Genomic DNA, 15,752 nt, shown 5'->3' on the forward strand with positions numbered 1-15,752 from the left:
TGAGTTGAATTAACTGCACATGAACAATTAGATGCTATATTATAATTTATAAAATATTTGTAAAAGATTGGCATTACTTTGTACTCTTAAAAAACTGCCTATTGGCCGGGCACGGTGCCTCATGCCTGTAATCCCAGCACTTTGGGAGGCCGAGGTGGGCGAATCACGAGGTCAAGAGATCGAGACCATCCTGGCCAACATGGTGAAACGCCATCTCTACTAAAAATACAAAAAATTAGCCAGGCGTGGTGGCGAGTGCCTGTAGTCCTAGCTACTCCAGAGGCTGAGGCAGGAGAATGGCGTGAACTCCGGAGGCGGAGCTTGCAGTGAGCCGAGATCGCGCCACTGCACTCCAGCCAGGCAAAAGAGCAAGACTCCGTCTCAAAAAAAAACAAAACAAAAAAACCCCAAAACTGGCTGTTCTACTCATGTAATAATGTATTTCTTATATTCAGACTATTTAATGAGTTTGGAGGCTGCTCAGTAAAAATTTATTAGTAGTTATGAAGTAAACCAATTTTACTTGATACACTGTTGACTCACCCCCCTCCCTTTTTCTTTTTTCTCCCTCTCATTGTCTTATGTCAGTCTTTTTTCAACAGTGTAATTGCAGACTCAGTCAGATAGCAGAAGCCATGTCCTGTGTTCTTTTTATTTCAGGGAGGCATAGTGTATTAGACATAAATAGTAAGTACTTGTTCTCACTTTTACTCCTTTGTTATCACTTTCTCCTGCTTTTCCCCACTTCTCTTATTGCTTTTTTTTTTTAAATCTCCTTTGAGAGTTTTTTTTTTTTTTTCCTTCACTTGTCTCCCAAATCTGTGATTCTTAATCTTTTTTTGTTTGTTTGGTTTTGTTTTTTGGAGACCAAGTCTCCTCTGTCACCCAGGCTGGAGTGCAATGGCACAGTCTCGGCTCACCGCAACCTCCGCCTCCCAGATTCAAGTGATTCTCTCCTGCCTCAGCCTCCTGAGTAGCTGGGATTACAGGCGTGTGCCACCACGCTGGGCTAATTTTTAAAAAATTTTTAGTAGAGATGAGGTTTCACCATGTTGGCCAGGATGGTCTTGATCTCCTGACCTCGTGATCTGCCCGCCTCGGCCTCCCAAAGTGTTGGGATTACAGGCGTGAGCCACTGCGCCCAGCCAAATCTGTGATTCTTAACCTTTTATAAAATTTTGTCTCAACACATCTGAGGAGGACCCACAGTGGTTCCCTAATGGGCAAAGGCAGTGAGTCTCAGCTACCTCTTTTGTCATGCACACATGCACACACTGAAAATTGCTGTTCTTTATACTGTCCTTGGGTGATCTAACTGATAACCAAATCTCTATCTCTAGATCCAACCTACATGCATATTTGTAGCAGATTCTTAAGTCCTTTTGATTATATCTTCTCAGCATCTTTCATATTTATCTCATCTACTCCAGTCCTATTTTAGACCTATATTTTTCTTGTTTGAATTACTTTAGTAACCTCTTAATTTGTCCATCTGCCTATAATTTCTTCCTTCTTTTGTCTGTTCACCTTAAGGCCAGCTGAATGAACTTGTCAAAATGCAAACCTGGTCATGTTATTCCCTTTTATGTCCTTAATTACCTCTCTATGGTCTAATCAAATAAATTACAAACTCCTTGATGTGATATACAAAATCCTTTGTGGCTTGGCCCTTATACGTTTTTAGCCTGTTTTTTACTGCCAACATTTATTCACTGTACTCCAAACAAATTCACTAGGATCTATCATCGTCCTCAATGATTATACATTCTATCTTCACTAATGGTATATTGCCAGTTTTTGTGTTCCTGCTAAACCTCTTATTGTTTGTTTGCTTTGGTCTCTGTCTTTCCTAATGTTTGGTAAGCCTTGGTTAGATAGCTTATATGTAAGATGGGAGCACTGAAAAACTAATTGAAGGCCGGGCACAGTGGCTCGTGCCTATAATCCCAGCACTTTGGGAGGCCAAGGCAGGTGGATCACCTGAGGTCAGGAGTTTGAGACCAGCCTGGCCAACATGGTGAAACTCCGTCTCTACTAAAAATACAAAAAATTAGCCGGGCGTGGTGGTGGGCACCTGTAATCCCAGCTACTCAGGAGGCTGAGGCAGGAGAATCGCTTGAACCTGCGAGGTAGAGGTTGCAGTGAGCCGATATCGCACCACTGCACTCCAGCCTGGACAACAGAGAGAGACTCCGTCTCAAAACAAAAAACCAAAAAAACTAATTGGAAACTCCAAATCTATCCAATCAATTCATTTTATTGTCTTTAGTGTCTTTATTAATTTAAGCTATTCGTATTTCCTAGAAAATGGATCCTCAGTTCTTCACTTGGATATAATAATATAGACTGCCGACATTCTGGGAACTGATTAGTCTTCCAGCTTCCAGTCTCATGCCCCTCCCTCAGTTGTTCTGAGTGTCCCCCAGTCCAGAGATATTCTATAATTTCCTCTTCAGAAAGAAACAAAACAAAATTCTGATCTTCCCAGATGAAGGTAGAATACTCATGGCTGCATGGAAAGGCAGAGGGTATTTGGGCATATAATTTACTTCTACATTAAACTTTCAACCTGTTCTCTAGTTTCCAGCTCTATCTTACCTACTGCTTACAGAGGTGTGGCTAATTCCTGAGCCATTCCAGGATCCTGCTGGGTAAAATTTAAAAAGTCACATTTCTTACTTGGATTTGGAGTCTGCCTTTTTGCATTAGCTAAGCCTGTTATTACTCATACATCTGTTTTCCATTTTCCAAAGTTTTGTTGTCACCTCTACTGATCCTTCTCTTCGCAGGTTTATATCTTTCTTTTTTAAAAATATTATTTTAGTGAGTTTCCAAGTGGAAGCAAAAGTAAGTATATATGTTCACTCTGCCATATTAACCTAAACTTCTCTTTCAAAACTCTTCATAATTTCAGATTATTTCTGGCGTTAGTTATCTCTCCATCAGTCAGAGAGTGTTAACCTCTCCTTTGTGTTCCCATGGCTTTCTGCATATGCTTTTGTTATGGAACCAAGCCCATTGAATCAAAGATTGTTTTTATCATATTTGTCTCCCCTACCACGCATTGTTATGCAACCAATCTCTAAAAGTTTTTCATCTGGCAAAACTGAAACTCTATAACTCCTTTCACTCCTCCCCAGCAACCACCATTCTACCTTCTGTTTCTGTAAGTTCATCTACTTTAGATACTTCATGTAAGTGGAAACACATATATGACAAACTTATATAAGACAAACATCTTATGTTTGTCTTTTCTGTGATTGGTTTATTTAACTTAGCATCATATCTTCAAGGTTCATCAAGCCTCTGTCAGAGTTTCCTTCCTTTTTAAGGCTGATTAATATTCCATTGCTTGTATATATCACATTTTGTTTACCTATCAATGGGCATTTGGTTTGCTTCTGCCTTTTGGTTATTGTGAATTGTGCTGCTATGAACATAGGTATACAAATACCTCTTTGAGACCCTGCTTTCAGTTCTTCTGCATACATATACAGAAGTGTGGTTGTCTTTTATGAAATTGACATTTTTTAAGAAAACAACCACCTCTCTGCTGGCTTTTTTTAAAAAAAAAAGAAAAATAGAATGTTTTTCATTTGTTGTTTATGTGGTATTTGCTCATGTTGAGATTCAGGTTATGCGTTCTGGCCGGAGTACTGCATAAGTGATGTTGTGTCCTTTTCCGGGTTTCATATCCAGAGGCACACGATGGCCTTCTACCTCTCATAGGTGATGTTAATTTTAATCATCCTATCAGAGTATTGTTTGTCTTTCTACTATTCAGTTACTAGTTTTTCCTTGCATTTTATAAGCATTCTATGGGAAATACACTTTAGGACCATGCAACTATCCTGCTCCTCATTAAAATGTGTCCCCTTGATTTAGCAGTTATTGATGCTTCTTGCCTAAATCAGCCTTTATTGTGATGGTTACAAAATAATGATTTTTTCATATCTATCGAGGGATTTTCTTAAGTTGATTATAAATTACATTAAGTAGATCAATTTGAGTGTCAAAAGATCAGTATATTAAATGTAAGATTTGCTGCTACTGTAAATATACATGAATGTCATTGAAGTGTAATAATACTTAAAGTGCTTCTAAATTTCTGGAATTTGATGGTTACTATAGTATTCCTATAAAGTCATTGCATATTTTTAATGTTGAATATATAGTGTGCCTAAGATGTGAATTAGGTTCTGATACTTTTTCTCATTCTCAGCCTATAGATTGTTTACTATTTGTTCTGTTATCTGAATCCTGCTAGTGAACTCTCTATTTAGTTAATAACTAACCAGATAATATTCACTTTACTATAATTGAAGAAGAACAAACTTTACAGTATGGAATACTTTTGAGAATTGTAGCTGGAATGAAAAGATATAAACTCCTTTTCCTTTTTTGAAGCCTAAGTATCATTCTGTGTATGCAACGAAAACTGGTTTGTCTAAAGCAGTTAGTATCTCTAAAGTATGTCTAAAGCTATTGCAGTATTTTATTTCAAGCAATTTGGCAGACTAGATGTTTAGAGAAACTTCCGGTAAAGAATATATTTTTAAATGCTGGATAAAATACTTAAAAAAATTTTTTTTAAGTCTGCTTGAGTTGGCAGCGAAGTAAGGTGAAAATACAAGGCTGTAAATAATGAGAAGGCCGAATTCCATGGAGATAAGTGAGCCATAGAACCTCTTTACCTCTAAAATTGCCTTCTGATACCTTATGGCCCAGAACCTGGGCTTTAAGGAGATAGTCCTGCTTGCATGGGACAGAGGAAATCTGAGCCTAGGCATTATGAGTTATAAGTTTGGACACTGCAACATAAAGCTGAGATCCCCAAAGTGTGAATCATCCTCTGTGGATAATTTAAGGAAAATAGCCTGCTCTTTAGAATGACACTGCCTATCTCATCCTTGGTTTTGATTGGAATACACAAAAAGAATCTTTCCTGAGAATTCCTCATCACAATCCTATGCTCATGTGAGTTTGAAGTTGAAATTCACCTTGCAAAAATAATCTTAATCTAAAGGTTTAGTTTAATGATGCTTTTGGTTTGGGGTGCCTCAGATCCTAGCAGAAAAATAGAAGTTTTCTCTGAAGAAAGGTGCTTTAAACATTGACTTCGAAGAATTCCTACAGTTAAAGATCTAAGAAATGTGAGTTTAAAATTAGAACTCTAAATGTGTGAATAAGACCAGCCTGGGCAACATAGTGAGACCACCATCTCTAAAAAACACAAAACAGCAGCAACAATAACAAAAAATTTTATGATACTCTTCTTCAGTAACTTGCATTTTTCACCCAACAATTTTCTAAGATTCATCCTTATTGAAATCTTTACCACATATTATTCATTGTCTTTGTTAGGACATTGTGTAAATATACCACAGTTTATCTGTTTATCCATTTCGGCTATTCCTAGTTTTTGCTATTATAGATAGTGCTGCTACAAATATTCTTAATAATGTCTTTCCTGGTGATGATATGTAAAAGTTTCTCTAAGATTTATTCACAGATTGTAATATCTATCTGTATGTATATATGTATATGTAAAGAAATATATATTCAGTTTTATTTCAAAATACTAAATTGTTTTAAAATTGGTACCAGTTTATGTGCCAACACTTACTACTGTTCTCATAGTTCTACATCATTTCTGAAATTTTATATTGTCAGTTTTACATTTTGCCTAACTGTTGGATATGAAATACTAATTTGTGGTTTTAAGTTGCATTTCCGTGACTACTACTGAGGTTGAGCATCTTTTCCTGTATTTATAAACCACTTATGTTTCCTCTTTTTGAAGTGTCCCTTATGGTTATTTTTTCTATTGGGTTTTGTGTTTCTTTCTGATTTATAGTTCTTCAGATATTTTGAGTACTAGTCCCTGGTAAATTAATTAAATTAATATCTACACAGTAGCCAAGTTAGATCATCTGAGAATTATCTTTGAATTGTTCTTCTCCTTTATCCCTTAAAGATAATCATTGCTAACATGAATCAATATTTACTATGTATCAGACATCTTTCTGAGTACCTTACTTACATTGTCTCATTTAATCCTTAAAGCAGTCTTATATGTTAAGGCAGGAGGGACCGGTTTTGTGGAAGACAATTTTTCCACAGATGCGGCAGGGGTAGGGGGATAGTTTGGGGATGAAACAGTTTCACCCCAGATCATTCCAGATCATCAGACATTAGTTTGATTCTCATTAGGAGCGTGCAGCCTAGATCCCTGATATGCACAGTTCACAATAGGGTTCGCGCTCCTATGAGAATCTAATGCTGTCCTGATCTGACAGGAAGCGGAGCTTGGGTGGTAATGCTTGCTCACCTTCACTCACCTCCTGCTGGGCAGCCTGGTTCCTAACAGGCCAAGAATGGATACTAGTCCGCAGGCCAGAGGTTGGGAACTCCTGTGTTAAGATACCATTTTAATTTTTATTTTGCAAATGAGGAATTTGAGGCACAGAGAAATTAAACATTTGATCAAGGTCACACAGCAGTGCTTCAGTTTGAACCAAAGAAGTCTGCTCTGAAACTTGTATTTTATTTTATTTTATTTTATTTTATTTTATTTTTTTGAGAGAAAGTCTTACGCTCTGTCACCCAGGCTGGAGTGCAGTGGTGCAATCTCAGCTCACTGCAGCCTCTACCTCCCAGGTTCAAGTGATTCTCCTGCCTCAGCTTCCTGAGATGGTTCATTCTGGGTGAACGGTCAGAGATACTATAGAAGACTTTTGAAATAAAAGAATGTCATCTCCCTAGTAGTCCTGTGGAATAAGTGTTTTCCTCTATAAAAAGTAAAAAAATGCTTTGCAGTAAAGTGTTTGTGTCTAGAGCATTCTTTTTAGGGGGATAGTTTTTTTATGCAATGGGATCTTAGTGGCAGCCAATTAGAGTATCTTTATTTTATAGACCGTAAAGACAGGGAGTAATTTCCCTGGTTGTTCACAAGCTGTCAAGAATGGTTTCAGGTAAACCAACCCAAATGCCCATCAGTGATAGACTAGATAAAGAAAATGTGGTACATATATACCATGGAACACTATGCAGCCATAAAAAGGAATGAGCTCATGTCCTTTGCAGAGACATGGATGAAACTGGAAGCCATCATCCTCGGCAGCCTAACATAAGAACAGAAAACCAAACACTGCATGTTCTCACTCGTAAGTGGGAGTTGAACATTGAGAACACATGCATACAGAGAGAGGCACAACACACACCAGGGCCTGTGGGTGGTAAAGGAAGGGAACTTAGAGGGCGAGTCAGTAGGTGCAGCAAACTACTATGGCACATGTATACCTATGTAACAAACCTGCACATTCTGCACATGTATTCCGTTTTTTTGTTTGTTTTTAGAATAAAAAGTAAATAAAAATTTTAAGAAAAAAAAAAAAAGAATGGTTCCAGGTACAACCTGAGTTTCCCAGGCTTGATACAAATGAGGTTCACATTTTATAGCCTTTTGCCCTTACTTGCAGACACCAATAAAATGTTCCATAAGAGTTCCTGAGGTCTTTTCAGTTACCAACAGCTAGCTAAGTCCGGTATCAGAAATACCAGAATTCTAGAGATTGGGATTTAAGTACTTCTCTGTATTTTCAGAAATTTTTCCCTAGAAATGTTTCTCATACACGCCCATAAATGTGTCCCTTCCATCTGTGATCTCTCTCTGTTTCTCTCTTGCTCGCTCGCTTTCTCACTCTTGTTCACTGTCTCTCTTGCTCTCTCTCTCTCTTGCTGAATACTACTAACCGATGCACCAGAAAGGGGCCAAAACTGCTAGCCATCTGACTCCCCCTCCATTGTCATATAACATCTTACACAAAGCAGGGAAGCTAATGCCTTGATATTTTATAGAGATATTGATGAAACATTTCTCAGTTTTTATTTAAACTCTCTCTCTTTTTAGAACCCACATTTGAGTCATGGCACTAGGTCAGAGATAAATTAAAATGACCACCACCATAGTCTACTCAGAATCACTCCTCCTCTCCTTAGCCATGTAAGGCCTTTTGTAGTTATTTCGCCTTCCTTCAGAGTGAGTTTTTCTCCCGGGATGCTTCAGTGCTTTATATAAATAAGCTTCTAGTAGGCTTATGCACTTGTTTACAACATAGGACCAGATTATAAGGGTTAAGCTGAGATCCCATTACAATGAAAATCTCTGAGCTCTGTGTCACAATATCACTTGTCCTCTCGTTTCTTTACTGTTTTCTTTTTCTTCATCTTGTTTTTATCCTATCAGTGGGTTATTCTGCTTGTGCCCACTTTAATATGTGTCTACACATTTAATTTAAATAAACTGTAGTTTAATTTTTAACTTACTGGCAACCTTCTAACTAGTCATTATTTCATATACATTAAAAACCTCAAATTTGGACCAGTTTTTTAATTGGTACAATATCCAGTTTGTGAAATAATATTGTACTTAGGTCAGAGGAAGCAGAGATATCCCAAGGACTTCAGTGTGTAGTGACGAATAGCAAAATTTCATTCTTTCTATCATTGGAGAAACCCACCCGGAGCTGAAAACTGGGTCCGATATCTTGAGTAGCTCCAGTGTTCTTGGGATAGCTTTAACCACTTACCTCTCTCTAAAGACATACAACCATCTTCAGGACTTATGTACTTTAGGGCCTTACCTCCACTTTCTAGTGAGCCAGCTGTGACTAATGTTGATCTCTTGTTTTTGAGGGAACAACTTAGACAGATGCGGTATCCCATGGGACAGTGTCTGAGATAGCTGGTACTAACAACAATAGCAAAATATGGTTGCCTTGCAAGAACAAAAAACATCAAGTATCTTAGCAAACCTTAGGCTTTACAGCCTCCAATTTAGACCAATCAGAATATTCTAGGAGATAGCCAATCATGGCAATGGCTAAAGTAGAAAATTCTAGGAAGTGAAGTGTGCCTTCTGCTCTTCCAGAAAATATAATCCTGGGACGTGCCTGCCTTTCTTGTCTTGTGAATTGAGGCGGTAGTGAAATCATGGAAAATGTACAACTCTCAAAAATCAAAATAAGCTAATGTTATAGTGTAATTCTTGGATTTACATATTGAAGCAAGCTTTCTTAAAATTCTGCCAGTGAGTTATTTTTTTGTGAGCAGTTATCACCTTATGTGATTATGAATTAATTTAATTAACATTGACTAGAATCTATTAAAAAATAGAATACATTTCTAAAATATTTAAATTGCAGAAAGGATAATAAAATGATTTGGAAATTTTAGACCAAAAATTACCTGCTAAAATGGTTAAAAGGGCTCTCTTACCAAAATAAAAACAGCAACAAAATAAAAACTAGACTAACAAAACTAAGTAGTCTCGATTCTTCAGATTTGGAAACTTTCTAATCTAGATGACTAAAATGCTAATACACTAAGCAGAGATGTGTCTTATTCAAAGGTTAGATTCTGATATTTCATATATCCAAAATTACCCTTGAAAATCCTTTAGGAAGCCATACATTAGAATTCAACAATCAGTATTAGAGAATCAGTGTATATTATTGGCTTGTTTTTAAAAGCTCTGTTGTCTTTTAGAATATGTAGTTTCTCTTTAAATCCTAGAGTCACACTGCTTGTAGAGCGATGCTCAGACTATGATAGATATATAGGATTTGTGAGTTACTGAGAAACCAGTAAATTCACGGCACTCATATCATGCTTACTCCAGGGTATATGATTATTGAAAATCAGGCAGAATTGTCTATACTACTTACACAAGAAATAGTAATTTTTCTTTCTTTTATTGCCAGGCTTATTAGAGCTGAATTTATAATTAAGTTCCTAAAGATACAACTCCACAGTATATGATTATGTTGTTATGTTGAAGTTTCACCTGAATTTTTATATAATGCGTTCACCCTCAAAATAGGAAAGAATGATACTATATTATATTGTTCCTTTATTCTCTACAGATAATGGATTCTGAGTTAATGCATAGTATAGTGGGAAGCTATCATAAACCTCCAGAAAGAGTATTTGTTCCCTCATTCACCCAGAATGAACCATCTCAGAATTGCCATCCTGCGAACTTAGAGGTTACCTCTTCTAAGATACTTCATAGCCCAAATAGCCAAGGTAATGCTGATATAGAATTTGAAGAATGGTAAAAAGCTTGCTATAAAAAACCTTTCGTATTTATGTGGAATACAATATGATTGTATATATTTAATCTTAACAAAACTCCTAATTTTGATTCTGTTGCTAAAAGTTTCTATGAACTTAGACAAATTACTTGACATTTTTTATTTTGGCTTTTACAGCCATAAAATGAAGATTAATATAACCAGCTGGACACATATCACAGGGTTATCATAAAAACATCATTTGAAAACAGGAAAATACTCTTTGAAGAATAAAAGGTCAGATTTGGAATCCTTCTAAACCACATGATTAGAATGTTAGCGAATTAAATGGAATTGCATCTTATTCAAGAATTAGATTCAGAAATTGCATACATCCAAAATTATTCTTGAAAATATTTTAGGAAGCCAGTATATCAGAGTAACTACAAAATACTAGTATTTTAATGTTTAAAATAGAAATGTAGGAGGATCTTAAAGTTGAATTAGGAAAACATTGTATTACTCCAGGCATATTTTAAGCTGTGCAGATTCCTTTCTAAGATTCTGTTATCACCTACTTTTAAAATATTCTATAATAATGGTTGCTGTTAATAAATAAACTAGTTTTGTGGAATAAACTATAAGAAATAATAATGCAAATCAATGTGCCAGCTACAGATACCATGTAAAGAGGAATAAATATAATTTATTTATCTCATTTATAAAAATCAAATGGTAATCTCTAGCAAGCATCTTTCTAATTTGATATAAAGTATATGACAGTTAAAACTCTTAACTTATCTGAATCATGAAGATATTAATATAGTTGAATACAAGTCACAGTGGTATAGTGTACTATTATCTTTCAGGTCTGACATTAGGTAAACCATTAGGTTATAATTATCCTGTTTCTTAATACTGTATCATGGACAAAGAAACAGTAAATATGTGTGATTTGACTAAAATGGAATACATCAAGAACTGAGAAAAAAACCTTTAACTTTAAACCTAAATTGCCATGTTAATTAGTAGAAATTATATTTTAATGTTCCTTATTCATATTCAGACACTTATGCTCCCTAGACTACATTGTCTTCTTTAAGTCCTTTCATTTGAAAATATTTATTTTATTAAATTAAAATCATGGTTATTACCTTTCTCAGTCTTAGAAATCACTAAATACAATCATAGATATATTGTTTTTACAAGATATATTAGAGAAAATGTGCCCTTCTTTAAAGTGTTATTCATTACTTTTCATTTTTTGAAGAATATGCATTACTTGTACATTTTTCTGGCTCACTAACAAAAATATACTGCTTATTTTTCTTATGTTACTTTGATTGTAAGTGTTCAGAAACTTTCACTGAAAATATCAACAAAATATTTTTTCAACAGCTCTTATTTTAGCCTTAAAAACTCTTCAGGAAAAAATTCATCATTTAGAGCTGGAGAGAACACAGGCTGAAGATAACCTGAACATTCTTTCCAGAGAAGCAGCGCAGTATAAGAAGGCCTTAGAGAATGAAACAAATGAGAGAAATCTGGCACACCAGGAGCTGATAAAGCAGAAAAAAGGTAAGAAATGCAGTAGTTCTCAGAAACCAGGAGTTACCAGAGTATACAGTTCAAAAATAATAAACCTAGTCTAAGCCGATGTACTCAGATATCTTTGTTCTTATATATATTCAAACTTTGTGGCTTTGTTCTCAGACCTTTTGATATTTGTGAGAAAAAGATACAGTTTTGAACTTATCTCTATCATATCTAACTTAGCATAATTCATAAATTCTAGAAATTAAAGGAAAAATTAAGATTTTAGACAAGTTGTGTTTAAAAATTAGAATATTTTCAGAATAACCAACAAAATCCAATTTAACCCGTAATTGAATATTTATTTTTTATTTATTTGTATTTGCAGTTAACACTAAACTTTAGAATTTGAAATACAGAACAACACTAGCAATTAAACAATATAAAAACCAATAAAAGTGAATACAAAAGAATTATTTATTTATTTATTATTATTATACTTTAAGTTCTAGGGTACATGTGCATAACGTGCAGGTTTGTTACATATGTATACTTGTGCCATGTTGGTGTGCTGCACCCATCAACTCGTCATTTACATCAGGTATAACTCCCAATGCAATCCCTCCCCCCTCCCCCCTCCCCATGATAGGCCCCGGTGTGTGATGTTCCCCTTCCCGAGTCCAAGTGATCTCATTGTTCAGTTCCCACCTATGAGTGAGAACATGCGGTGTTTGGTTTTCTGTTCTTGTGATAGTTTGCTAAGAATGATGGTTTCCAGCTGCATCCATGTCCCTACAAAGGACACAAACTCATCCTTTTTTATGGCTGCATAGTATTCCATGGTGTATATGTGCCACATTTTCTTAATCCAGTCTGTCACTGATGGACATTTGGGTTGATTCCAAGTCTTTGCTATTGTGAATAGTGCCACAATAAACGTACGTGTGCATGTGTCTTTATAGCAGCATGATTTATAATCCTTTGGGTATATACCCAGTAATGGGATCTTTGAGGAATCGCCATACTGTTTTCCATAACGGTTGAACTAGTTTACAATCCCACCAACAGTGTAAAAGTGTTCCTATTTCTCCACATCCTCTCCAGCACCTGTTGTTTCCTGACTTTTTAATGATCGCCATTCTAACTGGTGTGAGATGATATCTCATTGTGGTTTTGATTTGCATTTCTCTGATGGCCAGTGATGATGAGCATTTTTTCATGTGTCTGTTGGCTGTATGAATGTCTTCTTTTGAGAAATGTCTGTTCATATCCTTTGCCCACTTTTTGATGGGGTTGTTTGTTTTTTTCTTGTGAATTTGTTTGAGTTCTTTGTAGGTTCTGGATATTAGCCCTTTGTCAGATGAGTAGATTGCAAAAATTTTCTCCCATTCTGTAGGTGGCATGTGCACTCTGATGGTAGTTTCTTTTGCTGTGCAGAAGCTCTTTAGTTTAATGAGATCCCATTTGTCAATTTTGGCTTTTGCTGCCGTTGCTTTTGGTGTTTTAGACATGAAGTCTTTGCCCATGCCTATGTCCTGAATGTTACTACCTAGGTTTTCTTCTAGGATTTTTATGGTATTAGGTCTAACATTTAAGTCTCTAATCCATCTTGAATTAATTTTCATATAAGGAGTAAGGAAAGGATCCAGTTTCAGCTTTCTACTTATGGCTAGCCAATTTTCCCAGCACCATTTATTAAATAGGGAATCCTTTCCCCATTTCTTGTTTTTGTCAGGTTTGTCAAAGATCAGATGGCTGTAGATGTGTGGTATTATTTCTGAGGCCTCTGTTCTGTTCCATTGGTCTATATCTCTGTTTTGGTACCAGTACCATGCTGTTTTGGTTACTGTAGCCTTGTAGTATAGTTTGAAGTCTGGTAGCGTGATGCCTCCAGCTTTGTTCTTTTGACTTAGGATTGTCTTGGAGATGCGGGCTCTCTTTTGGTTCCATATGAACTTTAAAGCAGTTTTTTCCAATTCTGTGAAGAAACTCATTGGTAGCTTGATGGGGATGGCATTGAATCTATAAATAACCTTGGGCAGTATGGCCATTTTCACGATATTGATTCTTCCTATCCATGAGCATGATATGTTCTTCCATTTGTTTGTGTCCTCTTTTATTTCACTGAGCAGTGGTTTGTAGTTCTCCTTGAAGAGGTCCTTTACATCCCTTGTAAGTATACAAAAGAATTGTATTTAACTTGAGAGGAAAGCAAAGTTAATTAGAAGACATAGGCAAATGGGGGAGGCTTCTGTGGAAATTAGGAAAAATGTTAGAAATTTAGAACATAAGTCTTTTACATAATTTCACTTCAAAACTTACGACCTTCTTTTTCATTTTTACACTACACTTATCCTTATAAACAAGGCTCAAGTTTTTGTTTCAACTTAGAAGTACAATGAAGAAATGGGGAGAAAAATATTTCTGAGGTAATTGGACAAAAGTAGAAGAAAGGGGTAAGGAAAGTAAAGAGCTAAAGGATTAGAAATAGGTTGCTTTCTGCTGTGGAATTAGCTGTTCTGCCAGCAGTCAGGAACAGGGAAAAATGAGAGTGGTAGATGCATATACTTGAGTTTCCTGAAAGAGAAGAAATATACTGATAGGTAAAAGCTTTCAGACTCTGTTTTTCCAGATGATGTTATTTTCATTAACAACCAGGATATTTATCACCCCACAAGTTACTGACATCCTCCTCTTTCAGAAGTGTGCCCTCTGGATTTTTAGGAGGAGACAATATTAAACCAGTTCTATGTAATTAATGAGCTATTTACAAATGTATTTTCATAACTCTGGGAGAGTCAATACTCAGAGATAAAAGAGACTCTGAACTTTTAGCTCTTGATTGAATTCACATAATACATTTCTTGTGATAACCAAATCTCTGATCTATGTGATAATCAAGTAATTGACTGGTTATTATTTTGTCTTTTTCATAGATATAAGTATACAGTTAAGCTCAGCCCAGTCTCGTTGTACTCTTCTAGAGAAGCAACTAGAATATACAAAGAGAATGGTTCTCAATGTAGAGCGAGAAAAGAACATGATCCTAGAACAACAGGTGAGAGCATATTTTCTATAAGGAATGATAATATAATTTTGTATCTTTTTGAAGAATATTTTAATGTCATGGGAAAATTCAAAGGCAAAAGAGGCATAATGTTAGAATGAGGTCTAACTTATGTGTAATTGGAGTTTCAAAAGGAAAGGAAAGGGAAAATAGGAGAAAAGCAATATTTGAAGAGAGAATGGCTAAGAATGTTACAAAATGTATTAAAAAGTAAAATTACTAACCTGGCCAACATGGTGAAACCCCATCTCTACTAAAAATACAAAAATTAGCCGGGCTTGGTGGCAGGCACCTATAATCCCAGCTACTCAGGAGGCTGAGGCAGGAGAATCGCTTGAACCCGGGAGGTGGAGGTTGCAGTGAGCTGAGATTGTGCCACTGCACTCCAGCCTGGACGACAGAGCAAGACTCTGTCTCAAAAAAAAAAAAAAAAAAAAAAAAAGTAAAATCTTAAAAGCATCCAGAAAAAAAAAATATTACATTCAAAGAGACGACAATTAAAGTGATAGCTGACTTCTCAACTGAAAGTACTGAACCCAGAAGACAAGGGACTGATATAAGGTGTTTAAAGAAAATAAATACTGGTCTAGAATTCTATGCTTGGGGGAAGTATCCTTCAGAAATAAAGACATTTTAAGACTAAAAAGACTGAGATAGTTTGTTACTAGTAGGTCCACTCTAAAGAGAACACTAAAGGATATCAGACAGAAGGAAAATGACCTTTGGTGGAAGGTCAGAGATGCATGAAGGAATGAAGAGCAATGAAGATGGTAAATAATGTGGATAAATCTAAATGAATATTGTATAAGGCAACAATAATTAAGATTTGTATGGTTTAAATATAAAGAATTAAAATTCATCAGAACAATGGCTTATATATTAGGAAGAAGTAAAGTAGTTTAAAGTGTTCTAATATCCTTGCATTTTCTTGGCAGAAGGGTAAAAGTACCAATCACTACTGGATTTTGATGGGTCAAATACATAACAGATTTTTAAGGAACCAGGGAATTTAATTCTAACATTTATATGGAAACGCCAAGGACCAAGAACAGCCAAACTATTCTGAAGAAGAATAA

General features: G+C 35.7%; 1 protein-coding gene across 26 annotated transcripts in view; it reads left to right on the forward strand.

The window, feature by feature from the left end:
• The window catches only part of CEP57L1 (centrosomal protein 57 like 1), a 58,776-nt gene that overhangs the window by 29,886 nt on the left and 13,138 nt on the right, over positions 1–15,752 (forward strand). For 21 of the 26 annotated variants that reach the window (XR_012433339.1, XR_012433341.1, XR_012433340.1 and 18 more), the window contains 3 exons: positions 9,927–10,089; positions 11,475–11,654; positions 14,546–14,667. Coding sequence is in view for 21 of the 26 variants with exons in the window: in XM_065542884.1 (XP_065398956.1) it covers positions 9,927–10,089; positions 11,475–11,654; positions 14,546–14,667 (465 nt within the window). In the remaining 5 variants the exon portion in view is untranslated. Of the gene's footprint in view, positions 1–9,926; positions 10,090–10,274; positions 10,374–11,474; positions 11,655–14,545; positions 14,668–15,752 lie in introns of those variants that run through there. The other 5 variants (XM_045391688.2, XM_074036845.1, XM_074036844.1 and 2 more) reach the window with 2 other exon arrangements.

Source organism: Macaca fascicularis, chromosome 4 (assembly GCF_037993035.2).
Source record: "Macaca fascicularis isolate 582-1 chromosome 4, T2T-MFA8v1.1".
Lineage (NCBI taxonomy): Eukaryota > Metazoa > Chordata > Mammalia > Primates > Cercopithecidae > Macaca > Macaca fascicularis.